General features: G+C 37.1%; 1 protein-coding gene across 1 annotated transcript; it reads left to right on the top strand.

The window, feature by feature from the left end:
- The first annotated feature begins 3,834 nt into the window (after nt 1–3,834).
- On the top strand, nt 3,835–8,098 carry LOC131163967 (serine carboxypeptidase-like 40). The gene is made up of 8 exons (XM_058120832.1): nt 3,835–4,355; nt 4,722–4,829; nt 4,991–5,265; nt 6,473–6,733; nt 7,104–7,222; nt 7,328–7,420; nt 7,535–7,640; nt 7,852–8,098. The coding sequence occupies exons 1-8, from the start codon at nt 3,977–3,979 to the stop codon at nt 8,005–8,007; spliced, it is 1,497 nt and encodes a 498-aa protein (XP_057976815.1). The 5' UTR covers nt 3,835–3,976; the 3' UTR covers nt 8,008–8,098.
- The last annotated feature ends 5,958 nt before the right edge of the window (nt 8,099–14,056 follow it).

Genomic DNA, 14,056 nt, shown 5'->3' on the forward strand with positions numbered 1-14,056 from the left:
TTTTATCCTAATATTTATTGGACATTATATTGAAAAATATTTGTTAAGAATATTTGATTAGGTTTCCCAAGTTCCTTTGATTATTTGTTAATTATAATATCTTGAATCAAAGGTCTTACTCACACGTATATTGATATATTCAAATTGTTGTGTGTTGATATTTGACTTGACCAATCTCACCTGAGCATAAATACCATTATCTGTGAGTACATTGGTTATTGTTTGAGCGCATCAATACATATTTGATTGCATAGAAGCACTGCATTTGTACACATTGATTGTACTCAAATTGTTATATCTATTATATTCCCGACGTGTGGTCAGAAGAGGGAGACTAGCCCTGTGAATAGTTCTGGACTGATTCAGATCCAATTAAGAGAACTAGGTGCACCATCCTGGTAACATGTTGTAAACAATGTCACTCCACCCGTAAGTGAGCAATTTGGTGAAAACCTCTTACTTGTTAGTTTGAGGCGGGAACATAGACAGTATTGGCCGAACCCCGATTACATTTCTTGTGTTTGTTCTTAAATTCCTGCACATATATGCTTAGATTTAATTAATTATGAATGTGTATGATTTAAATATTGCTAATGATTGGAAAATATTTAGACAGATCCTTAGTTGTGGTATACTGTTGTTGAATTAATTGAACCTAGGCATAAATTTTTTAAATATACAATTCACCTCCTCTTGAGAATACACTAATTCCAACTAAATCTCTTGCTGATTGCTCCCGCGGATGTAGGCTTTATTTAACCACGTAATTTCTGATGTCATTATCTTTATTATTGTTTTCTCTATATTACTATGGTTGTGGAATGATTCTATATTCACCATTAATATTGTTGCGTATATGTGTGATCCTTTTATACAATGTTTTATTCCACTCTACATTGTTTGAAGAGGCACTATTTCACAACACATTATGCCATAAATATTGTTCAAACCAAGTAGCTAATTAAGAGACATACCAACAATTTAAGTCTAAGGAATGATAAATATTAGGTACATTGAATGCATACACCATATTTAATATGATCTTACCATGTATACAATAAATTACCTATTTAATTAAAGTATATATACTTAGTGATATCATGTTAGATTCAGTATATATATCAAGTGTACGTAGTATTTTTCTTTTAAAATATCTATATTTTAAATATTGTAGTAACAAAAAAGTAAGATCATCATACAAAGCACCCATAATTGACATTTATATATAAGTATATCCAAACAATTGGCTTTGAACTAAATAACACTCTCTTCTAAGGAAGATCACTTTCAATAATGGATTCTAATTTTGTGAATAATTTTCAAAGGACATTCTCTTGAACAAGGACCAATTCATAGCTTGTGCCTAATCTATTCATAGCATGTCTATGGCCTATTAAGAACAATGGTATTCAAGGTTATTTTTATCTACACTTGAATTAATTATCATTTTGAAAAAGGTAAAAATGAAAGTTAATTTTTTTCATATTAATGTACCGAATTTTTTTTTTTTTTTTTTATATAAAAAGAGAGCCTATTGCAGCAGAAATATCAGAAGGTTGGATCCGAAAAGAAAGGCGATGGGCTTTTTTATCTGGGTCAATTAATTGAGAACTGCCAAGAGGCGTGCATCACGCTTATAGTGCCCATAATTTAAGGCGTTACAACTTCTTCATCACGCAGATGTCACTGCGGAATCATCCCCCATGCTGAGACTCACATATTTAGTCACTGAAAACTGAAAAGTGCCGGAGACTTCTCCCATGAAAAGAGATATGACCGGAGTTAGCCGGAAAGTGTTCCTCTTTTCTGGCCAAAAGTTAGCCGGAATATTATGGGTTCTAGTACCCAGATTCTCCTACTTGTTCGCATAAATGTCAAACCTAAATTTAGATTTAAATTATGATAAATTTTGGATAAAATTTTATTCGAATCTAATCCGATCCAATTTGAAGACCTTTTAGCGCTGACTGTACTTCACCCCCAAGTTAATTGGAAGTCCAATAATTATCTGCCAAACAAGTATAGTTTCACTACTTTCCCAAGGAAGAGCAAATAATCAAATACTTTATATTTGATTATTTTAATGTTTTTTTTTCTTTTGGCCATTCAAATCCCGACTTCTCATATGAAATATCTGTTACAAAGTGTTCTTGAGGATGAATGAATTTAAAGTTCAAATTTTAGGAAGTGAAGTGAAATTTAGTAAAATTATAGGAATCTGTCGTGTAATTTGGATAATATTTCATAATGAAAAAGTAACAAATAGTATAAAAAACAACTATTACACAAGTAAATAATTATTTTTTTATAAAATAATTCTACTATAAGTTGATGAACTACTTCCAAAACACTTAAATGCAACAACTTATCTTCATGCTAATCTACTCAAATACAAATACTTCAGTTCATTCCTGTAAGCGTAATTTGTAACTTCATGCATATCAAGATTAATACCTAATTATTTTTTGAATACATATTATATGTATATTATGTGTATGGAAAGTAGGAAATGATAAGTGTAATGTTGGGATGGTAAGTGTAACGCTGTTAAAGTAGTATTTGGAAACATGAATTTCAAGATTTTAATTTAAATTTGTGTGAGAATATATATATATATATATATATATATATATATATATATATATATAAAATACTTGAGAACTTTGATTTTTAAATTTGGACAAGCGTAAAACTTTTTTTAAAAAAAAAAATAGTATAATTTTATAATACATTTTATCTAAATTTATATAAATTTAAATTTAAAATTTACATTTTGTGTAAATTTCTATAAATTTAAATTTAAAAAGAAGAGGATTGAATGCAGAAAGGTGCTATTTTAATCAAAGTATGATGTGCATCATGCATGTGTAGCACAACTACCAATCATTCCTTTTATACAGGTGACTCACCAATTGTTGAATTTTATATCATAACGCGGCTACGTACACACCACTCCCATCTTCAATGGTCAATCGTGACGTCCGAAGCTGATAAACTATTACCAACAAGCCCCAAAATTAAATCAATGGCCCCCCGGACCACGGTGTTTGATCAAAATTAAAGCAATCACCCCTAGACCACGGTGTTTGATCACCAAATAATAATAATAATAAAGCAAAAAAAAAAAAAAAAACCCCAGGGTGTGGTTCAGGTGATAGTGTGGGCTGCGGGAGTGCCTCTCATGAGGTCAGGTGTTCAAACCCTCTTGGACTCATTTCCACCCATGAACTCTTGAATTTATCTTCTCTTTGGAGTTGTGGGGTCAATTTCAAGGAGCGCATGATTAGTCACGTGGACCATAAAACGGACATGTGGATACTCGGTGCGTAATCCAAAAAAAAATAAAAAAAAAAAACAAAGGCCAAATTTTCATTCGAATTTGATTTTTTTTTTTTTATAAAAAAAAAAACAGCGAGCCAATTTTGAGATCTCAAAATCTCAAATGTGCCATCAAATTTGACTAAACCACACAAAAAAAAAAAAAAAAATTTGTGACACAATTTTTAAGATATTTTCAAGAACTTAAAAGATAAATTATTCAGAAGAATATGGTGTCATATTTAGAAATATGTGCTTTGAATCTTGAACTTTTAATCTGGATAGAGTTAAATAAATTTAATACAATTTTATATTACATTTAGAAAGGTTAGTGAATTGTGAGATTATAAAAATCTGAAAGAGGTTTATGTGTTCTAAGGATAAAAATGAATTTGTAGGATTTTGATAAGAAAAGTCAACCTAATTCAGAAAAATAAATAAAATAAGTCAGTGGCGTGGCAGAACATGATTGGCCCAGTCCACACATAATCATCCCACTTGAGCTGGAGCAGCTCAGTGCGGTTCCCCTGCTGTTGAAATTTATAAATATCCAAACAGCTGATCAGTTGGATCCGAAAACCTCACAAGCTCTTTTCTTTTCTCTCTCTCTTTCTTTCTGTCTCCTCTTTGTGGGAATCCGAAGAGAGAAAGAGAGAGAATGAAAGAACAAAGGCTCTGTGTGGTTACTCTCCTGTTTGCTCTGCTTTCCACATGCACCTTATCGCACGGCAAGAAACAGGGTGAGGCTCTTGGCCATCTCTACAAGGCCAAGTTCCAGGAAAACTCCATCATCGACACCAGTGATTTTCAGGCAAAGCAAGTTCATGTGGGTGAGGCCAAGAAGGTTGTTCTTCCTCAGGATGGGTTGAAGGCGAAGGATAAAATTGAGACATTGCCGGGTCAACCCAGTGTTGGGTTCACCCAGTATGGTGGTTATGTTACGATTGATGAATCCTCTGGACGCGCCCTTTATTACTACTTTGCTGAGGCAGAGCATTCCCTGCAGCCTCTGCCCCTCCTTCTCTGGCTTAATGGAGGTACCCATTCATTTCAACATACTCTGTTTTCTTTTTTCTGTTTTTTTATTATTGTTTCTTTCTTAACTGTCGTAAGACTCCATCAATCACCTATGCAAAGTATATAAATTTTTTCTTCAAGTCTTTCTTTTTAATTTAAAAGTAGGATACGTTAACTGTCATTAAATAATTTCATCATATAATGGTTGACTACCAATTCATATAATGCCACCAGCTTTCATAGATTAATATTTTTTAATTTAAAAAAAAAAATACAAATGTATGCGCGAGAGGTTTGATTATGAATATGTGCAGCACTTATTTCGATAGTAATCATGGACGACGGTTTAATTAAATGACAGTATTGCTTAATTAATTTCTTTACAGGCCCAGGTTGTTCTTCTCTGGGATACGGTGCAATGGAAGAACTAGGACCATTTCGAGTCAGTAGTGATGGAAAAACTCTCTACGAAAATAAATTTGCTTGGAATAAAGGTATGCACAATTTCTAACTAGGTTAATTTTTGGTTCGTAGACTAGAATAAATAAAATATAGAATAGCAACAGTAAGGAGTTATAAAGAAGATATAGACAAGAAATAATTATTCTCAAAATTTTCGCTATCAGTATATTTCCTACCATTTCATGTTTTTCAGCTGCTAATGTGTTGTTTTTGGAGAGTCCTGCTGGAGTGGGATTTTCATACTCCAATACATCACTGGACTATGACAAAAGTGGAGATAGAAAGACGGCAGAAGATAATTATATATTTTTGTTGAATTGGTTGGAAAGATTTCCCGAATACAGAAACAGGGATTTTTTCATTTCTGGTGAAAGCTATGCTGGTCACTACGTTCCCCAGCTGGCTCATACTATTCTTCATCACAACAAAATTGCCAAAGCAAACATTATTAATCTGAAAGGGATAATGGTACTCTCTCTCTCTCCCCCTTCTCTCTCTCTCTCTCTCTCATCAATAATGAAAATATAGAAGCTTTGAGGCATAATTAGAAATAGATGAGTAATTCCAACCTAATTCCCCGGAGTGGTTTGCTTAACCTGCCTGCCTTTGAGTTTGACGGAGAAGAATCCAAAGAAAGCCTGGGGCCAGGGCCCACAAACTTGGCAAGCCCAAAATTAGAGGACTTCATCCAAACTGGGCCACATGAGCCCAGTCCATGCCCCCGCTACTGGCCCCAGCCCTGAAATTCCATGTGTTTGGTTCAAAAAGTCACCCTCTCCAGCAAAAAGAATACGATAAACAGTGGAGGTGATTTAAATCATTCCCGACTTTTTATGATGACCAAACAGAGTTTTTTTTATGTAACAGCCCAACCAACAAGAACATGAGGATTAGGTTGTGGGCCCATTAACAACTAGCTGGCCCCAACCACTGTTAACCTCAAATTACACGTTTTAATATTTTTAAATTACAATTAGTTTACCAATTCCTTACTCGTTAAAAGAGATGAGGAACTTTGGAGATATTTTAAAAATCAAATTTTTGTTCATTGATTTGATAGATTTTTTATTTTTATTTTTTCAATTTTATTAATAACCAAACATGAGACATTGGATTCTTTCATATTTCCCTTCATTTTTCCTCGTATTTTCTAAGTTTCAAATGGGCCTAAAAGAAAGTAAATTCCTTTTATACTTTTTATTTCTTTAATTTTTTTAGCAAATTCCTTTCATATTTTTTATTTCTTTAATTTTTTCGAGTTCAAAATAATTTTCTAACCATTCAAATTTGAATTTAGTTTGTCAAATTAACTACATATCCAAATTTAACTCATCCTTGTATTACTAGCATAAATTTATTTTAGTTTCTATTCATTAATTTGTATTACGCCATTGCTAAAGAGAAATTATTAAATGTAATTGCTATACCAGTCAGCATGCTGATTGATCCATCAAGACCAATATGATTTCACAAAGTTTAAAATACAAACACGAGACAGCATATAATTGGTCTGAATGTACCACCCAGCAAGCTAACTAGTATCTCAAGAGTACTTAATATCTCCTCAAAAACTAATATACAGAAAACGTATATTGTCAATTTCGCATTTTATGTATGCTATACATATACATTAATGTTTTTAATTAATTAAAATTTTTGGGGTTACATCATGCAGATAGGGAATGCAGTGATAAATGATGAAACGGATGTGAGAGGGATGTATGATTATCTGGGGAGCCATGCGCTGGCATCGGACCAAGCCACGTACCAAATCCAGAGGTACTGTGATTTCTCGTCCAATGCCAGCGTCCAGTCCGGTGAGTGCAGTGAGGCCACAGACGAAGTCAGCAAGGACATCTTCAGCATCAACATCTACAACATTTATGCTCCCCTCTGCTTCTCTTCCAATCTCACACCCGCCGCCAAGAAGGCTACCGTAAGTTCTCCGCGCGTACACAGACAGAAAAACCATTTGATTTGTTTGCCAAATTGCCACTAAGGAGTAACGATGAGGTCTTAAATTTGAATTTAAAAAATATATTAAATTTTATCTAAATTTATAGATTATATTTAATTGCAACATTTTAAAATTAATTATAGATAAGTAATTTAACAATATAACTTCAATTTTTTAATTTTTAAAATAATTTTATGACCCCTCATTATCTCATCAAAACTAGAAAACTTTTGAGATTTTGAAGCGTACATATGGTCCATGAGTACTTCAAATTTGTTCGAAGCTAGCTAATTTGTTGATTTTTCATAATTCATTTGATCCATATAACTAACATTGTTGGATTTTGCAGGTTATGCGATTTGATCCATGCACAGATTATTATGTATACGCATATTTGAATAGGCCTGATGTTCAAAAAGCTCTTCATGCCAATGTTACCAATCTCAAAAATGATTGGGAACCTTGCAGGTATGTAATATATTGTATATAAAGCCTCCATTTTGTACTAAAAGTTTTGCATCCATTTTAATTAAAACTTAAATGTGACGTAAGCTTCAAATATATATATTGCAGTGATGTGATAACAAAATGGAGAGATAGTCCGTCAACAATAATCCCTCTCCTTCAAGAATTCATTGATAATGGACTTCGAGTTTGGATATTTAGGTAATTTTTCGAATCGAATATCAATTTTTATTTGTATTTGTTTATATCTTTGAAAGTTAATATGAAAATTAAGGTGCATAAATCTAATGGAGGTACTCAATGGATTGAATGTAGTGGTGACACAGATGGAAGGGTACCAGTTACTTCAACAATATATTCTATTAATAAGATGAAATTGCCTGTGAAAACTTTGTGGCATCCCTGGTTCCTCAATGGAGAGGTAATTTCTTCTCCAGAACCCCATACGCAGAAGCTTTGTACACCGGGCAGTTTTTTTTTTTGGTTATTTATATTGTTGCTTTTTTGCATTTTATCCTTCTTTTCTTAAATTGTAGTCAAAACAAAATTTAAAAAAGGGAGTTAGAACTTTTTTTTTGTTTGGTCTCTTAAATGGATAAAATTAACAAAATCTTAATGTTATTTTCTCATAGGTTGGTGGATATACACAAATATACAAGGGGAACCTAACATTTGCCACAATAAGAGGAGCAGGACATCAAGTGCCAAGTTATCAGCCGAGGAGAGCTCTTTCGCTAATCAAGCACTTCCTTGCTGGCACGCCTCTCCCCAATACTTTGACACATTGATTCTTTGAAATTTTCAATCTATCATTATTCTAAGCTTGTTTAAAATTATTGAGATTGAATATAATGGTCTTGTAAGGGTTTGGTTGGTTCATTCACAAGCTTCTTTTTCTCGCCTTTTTTTAGTTCATTGGAGCTCTTGGACACACAATGGGAGGTAAGTCATCTCCCATCTCATACGTTTTCATTCTCCCCCGCTTTGAAGATTTGAACATAAGACTTTTAATATAAAAATCTTAAACACTAAACTCTAACCATTAAAATGTCCTTTTAAAAAGGATCCATACTTTATTGCATCAAATTTATCATGTATATATTTAAGGATAATGTCTCTCCAAAGTTTTAACATGTTTGTTTCCTATTTCATAGAACTAATCTTGAATCTTTAAGGAGTGCACAGTATTTCTAAAAATTTATAGCACTTGACGAAAAATGTGCATATTAGAGTTTTTCCTATTCTAAGTTGAATGGAATCATCACTAACCTTTAGCTTATCCTAATTGTGATTGGATCACCTGATTATCTAAAAATTTCAATAAAATTCTATAAAAATAATAATAATGTCCTTGAGTGTATAAAAAAAAAAACATTCTCATTGCTACATGTACATAGTAAAATAGAGTGAAAGGATATAACCTAAAATGAAAAGGATTGTTACTAACAATTGAATCCTTTCTGAATAGTAGAAGGTGGTTGCCCATTACACAACTCACCTGTAAGAACCCGAACTGTGATATATGAGTTTGAATAAATAAGAGTGGCAAATTGGAAATTTAGCAGTATTCGTCGACGAAACCAGGGTTCGTCGACGAAGTTCAGAGGTTCGTCGACGAGGAGAAGCCGAGAGATTTCGGGAAACCGGGGATTTCAAGATCGTCGACGAGACCACCGCTTCGTCGATTAAAGCAATGGCAGACTCGTCGACGAGTACACCATTTCGTCGATGAGGATGCCCGAGTCAAATGGCTATAAATATTAATTATCTTTACTTCTCAACTAAGAAAACTAAATCCTATCCCTCTCTCTCTCTTTAGAACTCTCCCTACTCTTCATCTCTCTAGATTTCTTCATCGTTCGTCATTAGAATCGTGAATCTGAAGTTACCACGAGGATCGTGGAAGGATTCTCTACAAGTTCTACGGATCGGAATCCCATTTCGAAGATTTTCGAGTTTCGGCTTAAAATCGAGGTAAGACTCGGTTTTCAATTCTGATCCGATAGTTTTATAGGAAACAGTCTTGCGAGTATATTTTATACTGTTAGTTGTAGGTTTTGGAACTCGGTTTGCTGTTTAGGAGCCTTGGAGTTCGGGATTTGCTATTTAGGGGAAAAGGTAAGGGGAATTGTGTTTATATCAGTTATTTTTGAAATCAGACTCAGTAGAACTGTGGTTCACAGTCCTGTGTATGTTTTGGCTACTTATTTGGAGGGATCTAACGGAGAAAATTATGAGTTTTTCATGATTACAATTTTAGGAAAAAGGGGGCGACGGACTGCATCCCTGGTTTTGTTGAAAAACCGAACGTATATGTTGATTTATATTGTGTATAGGGATGGTCGTGCTTTGACTTGTTTTAAACTGTATGTGTTTGAAAAACCATGATTTTAGATTGCCAAATGGGTGTGGTTTGTTTGGTTATATGAACATGCATGTGTGTGTGTGATTGGTTGAAATGCTAGTAGGAACGCGGTCCCGAATTGTTCCAGGTACTGAGAGTGTTTAGCTCTATATCCGAGGGCGTATGAAATTGCTGGCCATAGATTGGCAGAGTGTCCGACTCTATATCAGAGGGCATGAGCCTATTCCGATAAATTAGGCCGAAAGGTGTGGATTTACCAGTTTAGCGTCGATACGATGCCATGGGAGTCGGGGACTAGTCATGTGTCGGTGGCGCTGTGTTCGCAAGTTGGCTACGGGACAACGATGTATGTCGTGAGCCGACTTCAGGCCGATGGGTGTAACGACACCGGGATTGCTGATCATATGTGTGTGCGTGTATGCACTGTTGTGAAATTAGTACTCGAACTGCATTTAACCGTGTGTATGTTGCATCATAATAACACTCAAATGCCACACACCGATATAAAATGTGTTCTTCCTTACTGAGAGGTGTCTCACCCCTACTGTACGTATATTTTTACAGATCTTTCGAGTAACCGGAACTAGCGTCCTCGTATAGGGAGCGTAGTGGCCGGTGTACTGCGATTAACGCTTGGGTAAATGCTAGGACTGTGTTTTGGTGGGTTACCATTTTGAGATGTAGTTGGGCACGCGTTTGTACGTTGTATGTTAGAGCCTGTTTCTGCTCTTGTGTAGACTCTAGTATGGTACTACATATATATATATATATATATATATATATATATATATATATATATATATATATATATATATATATATAGAATGACCTATTTTTGCTGCGTATCTTCTATTGTGTTTGGATGTGTTAAGGGTGGCTGAGAACGCCACGGGGTCGGACCCTCATCCTTTGTACTATATCTGTGGATGGTTTGTATGATACAGGGACAGGTTAGATTACATTTTCACCCCTGAGTCCCATTTCCAGGTTCAGGGCGTGACAGCTTAGTATTAGAACTAATCAGGTTGTTAGGTCTTGTATACTTGGTTAGGCTTACCTGTGAGTACATACCATAGTATAGGATGTTGGATATGGGTAAAGTTGGTTAAGGGTTGTTTGGTTGCTAGACTGGGATTTGTCGATGGTATTCCGTGTTTTTCCTAGTATGACGATTCCAATAAAAGTAGGGCAGATCATTGATGACTTTTGTGTCAGTGTGATAGGACAGACTTGGACCTGACAGGGAGTAGTTAACACGATTAGTTGTAGATCATTGTGTTAACTGAATATGTTGTAGGAATACAGATAGATTCCTATTGTGCTGCAGAATGGAGCCCAAGGATAATGACCTGAGAGGTGGCTCTGAGGAGACTGCGAGTGATGAGTCCCCTTCTGTGCTTCGAGGTTTGACGAGGCAAGTGTTATGGAGATCGGGCGAAATGTGAGGAGACGCGAGCGCTCTTCTATTGCTGCGGGGTGCACCATTGAGAGGTTCACACGCATGCATCCTCCGACGTTCTCTGGAGGACCTAACCCAACGATAGCAAAGGATTGGGTAGAGAAGACTGAGAGGATCTTGGAGGTCCTACACTGCACGGATAGGCAGCGAGTCCTCTATGCTACCTTCCAGCTATCTGGGGAGGTGAATCGATGGTGGACTACGGTGAGTCTGCTGGAGAAGCAAAGAGCCGGTCTTGAGGAGATGTCATGGAGCCGTTTCAAGGAGGTGTTCTTTGACAGATACTTCGCGGCTTCAATATATGATACGAAGGCGGATGAGTTTTCTGCTCTGACTCAAAGGAGTATGACGGTGCAAGGGTGTGCGGCTCGGTACATAGAGTTGTCCCGCTTTGCGCCGTGTTTGATCTCAAGTGAGTACGAGAAGACTCGGAGGTTTGAGAAGGGCTAGAGGAAAGATATCCGCAGACTAATGGGTATGCTTCAGATCCGCGAGTTCTCGGTGTTGGTAGATAAAGCCACGGTGATTGAGACACGTATCCGAGAGGATGAGGTGGATCAGAAATTGAGGAAGAGGACAATACCTTCTGGTTCTCAGATAGGATCTCGTCAGGGATCGTGGAAGAAAAGGAACAAGGGCTCAAGCTACCGTTAGAATACCAAGCTCCAGGATTCTCAAATAAGCCAAACTAGTGGTCGTTGTACCAGATGCCACAAATGGCACGAGGGTGAGTGCTCGTCATTTGGGGTAACTGTTACAACTGTGGCTAGCCAAGTCACATGTTTCGTGATTATCGTGCACCGAAGCGAGACGTGCCTACATCCAGTGTGAACCGAGGGAGCAATCAGATACCTCGGGGAACCATTCAGATGAATACAGTTCCGGCTAAAGTATACTCTCTTACTCCAGTGGATGCTGAGCATATAAGGAACGTGGTGACAGGTACCTTAGTATTGCTTTCAAATAAGGCTTCTGTTTTGTTTGATTCAAGTGCAACTCATTCCTTTATATCTGTGAATTTTGTTGGACGATGTGAGGTTGAGACCCAAGTCATGAATGAGGTATTATCTGTTACTACGTCATCTGGGAGTGTATCATTCTGTAGAAGGATGTTGGAAGACTGCCCAGTGATAATTCGGGGGAAGCTGCTATCGGTGAATCTTGTGGTATACGACATGTCGAGGTTCGATGTTATTCTAAGGGTGGATTGGTTGTTCTCCAGTTATGTCGTGATCGATTGTCGCAGGAAGGTAGTAGTTTTTAGACCTCTTGGGAAGCAAGAATATGAATTTGTGGGATCATATGTGCGTCCAGCGCCACAGATTCTGTCAGGACTACAGGCGAGGAGGCTACTCTTGGATGGATGTCAGGGGTACCTAGCTTGTGTGGAAGAACCGCCGTGGGATGAGTTGAGACTTGAGGATATTCGGGTAGTCAGCGAGTTCCCGGATGTGTTCCCAAATGAATTACCCGGTTTACCTCCAGATCGAGAGGTGGAGTTTGCTATAGAGTTGTTGCCTGGCAAGGCACTGATCTCTAAAGCTCCATACCGAATGGCTCTAGCGAAACTTTGAGAGTTGAAGGAGCAGTTGCAGGAATTACTAGACAGAAGATTCATTCGACCTAGTGTTTCGCCCTAGGGAGCTCCAGTATTGTTTGTGAAGAAGAAGGACAGATCGATGCAGATGTGCATTGATTACCGTGAGATTAATAAGGTAACTGTGAAGAATCGTTATCTTTTACCTCGTATCAATTATTTTTTTGACTAGTTGCAAGGGACACGGGTCTTTTCGAAGATTGACTTATGGTCAGGATATCATCAGGTGAGGGTCAGATCTGAGGATGTTGCGAAAACGGCTTTCCGAACCAGATACGGCCACTACGAGTTCTTAGTCATGCCTTTTGGGTTGACAAATGTTCCGGCAGTATTTATGGATCTTATGAACAAGGTTTTTCATGAGTACCTGGATCGGTTCGTGATGGTATTCATTAACGACATTCTGGTATACTCGAGGAGTACAGAAGAGCACATGGAACATCTGAGATTAGTATTACAAATTCTGCAGGAGAATAAGTTGTATGTTAAACTGAAGAAGTGTGAATTCTGGTTGAGTCAGATTTCATTCTTAGGCCATGTGGTGACTGGTAATGGTATCTCAGTTGATCCTAGCAAGATTGAAGTTGTGGTTGACTAGATGAGGCCGAAGAATGTGCAGGTGGTTTGGAGTTTTCTGGGACTGGCGGGTTCCTATCGTCGATTCGTGGAGGGGTTTTCTAAACTGTATGGGCCTCTGACTCGATTGACCAATAAGGGAGTGCAGTTTGAGTGGACTAGTGATTGCGAGCAACGCTTTCAGGAGTTGAAGCACCGGCTGGTTACTGCTCCGATTTTGACCATTCCTTCGGGGGATGGTGGGTTTGTGATCTATAGCGACGTGTCTCTAAAAGGTTTGGGATGTGTCCTTATGCAGCAGGGTAAGGTAGTAGATTATGCTTCTCAAAAACTGAAGGAATATGAGAAGAATTACCTTACGCATGATCTGGAGTTGGTTGCTATTCTATATGTACTAAAGATCTGGTGACACTATTTGTATAGTGTGCAATGCGAGATCTTCACTGATCATAAGAGTTTCAGATATTTCTTCACGCAGAATGAGTTGAATATGAGGCAGAAATGGTGGCTTGAGTTGATTAAGGACTACGATTGCACGATTAGTTATCACTCAAGGAAGGCTAGTGTGATAGCTAATGCGTTGAGTCGAAATTCGGAGCCTGCGGCTGTATCGGCAGTTGTAACTCAACATCATATCAGACGAGATCTAAGAAGCCTTGGCGTGGAGTTGGTGTCTAGTGATCATCAGGCTTTTATTGCTAGCTTGGTGATCCAGCCAACTTTGTTTAAGCGTATAAAGGCCGCGCAGGCTAGTGATGTAGAGTTGGCAGAGGTTATGGAAAAGGTACAGTAGGGACTGGCTATAGAGTTTAACATCTCTGAGGGAGGTGTGCTGAGGTT

The sequence above is a fragment of the Malania oleifera genome, chromosome 9, assembly GCF_029873635.1.
Source record: "Malania oleifera isolate guangnan ecotype guangnan chromosome 9, ASM2987363v1, whole genome shotgun sequence".
Taxonomy (NCBI): Eukaryota; Viridiplantae; Streptophyta; class Magnoliopsida; order Santalales; family Ximeniaceae; genus Malania; species Malania oleifera.

Bases quoted from the DNA above. Each gene is read 5' to 3' on its own strand.
- LOC131163967 (XM_058120832.1), top strand. From the start codon at position 3,977: ATGAAAGAACAAAGGCTCTGTGTGGTTACTCTCCTGTTTGCTCTGCTT. The intron at 4,356-4,721 runs GTACCCATTCAT...ATTTCTTTACAG, and splicing joins CCTTCTCTGGCTTAATGGAG to GCCCAGGTTGTTCTTCTCTG. The intron at 5,266-6,472 runs GTACTCTCTCTC...TACATCATGCAG, and splicing joins TTAATCTGAAAGGGATAATG to ATAGGGAATGCAGTGATAAA.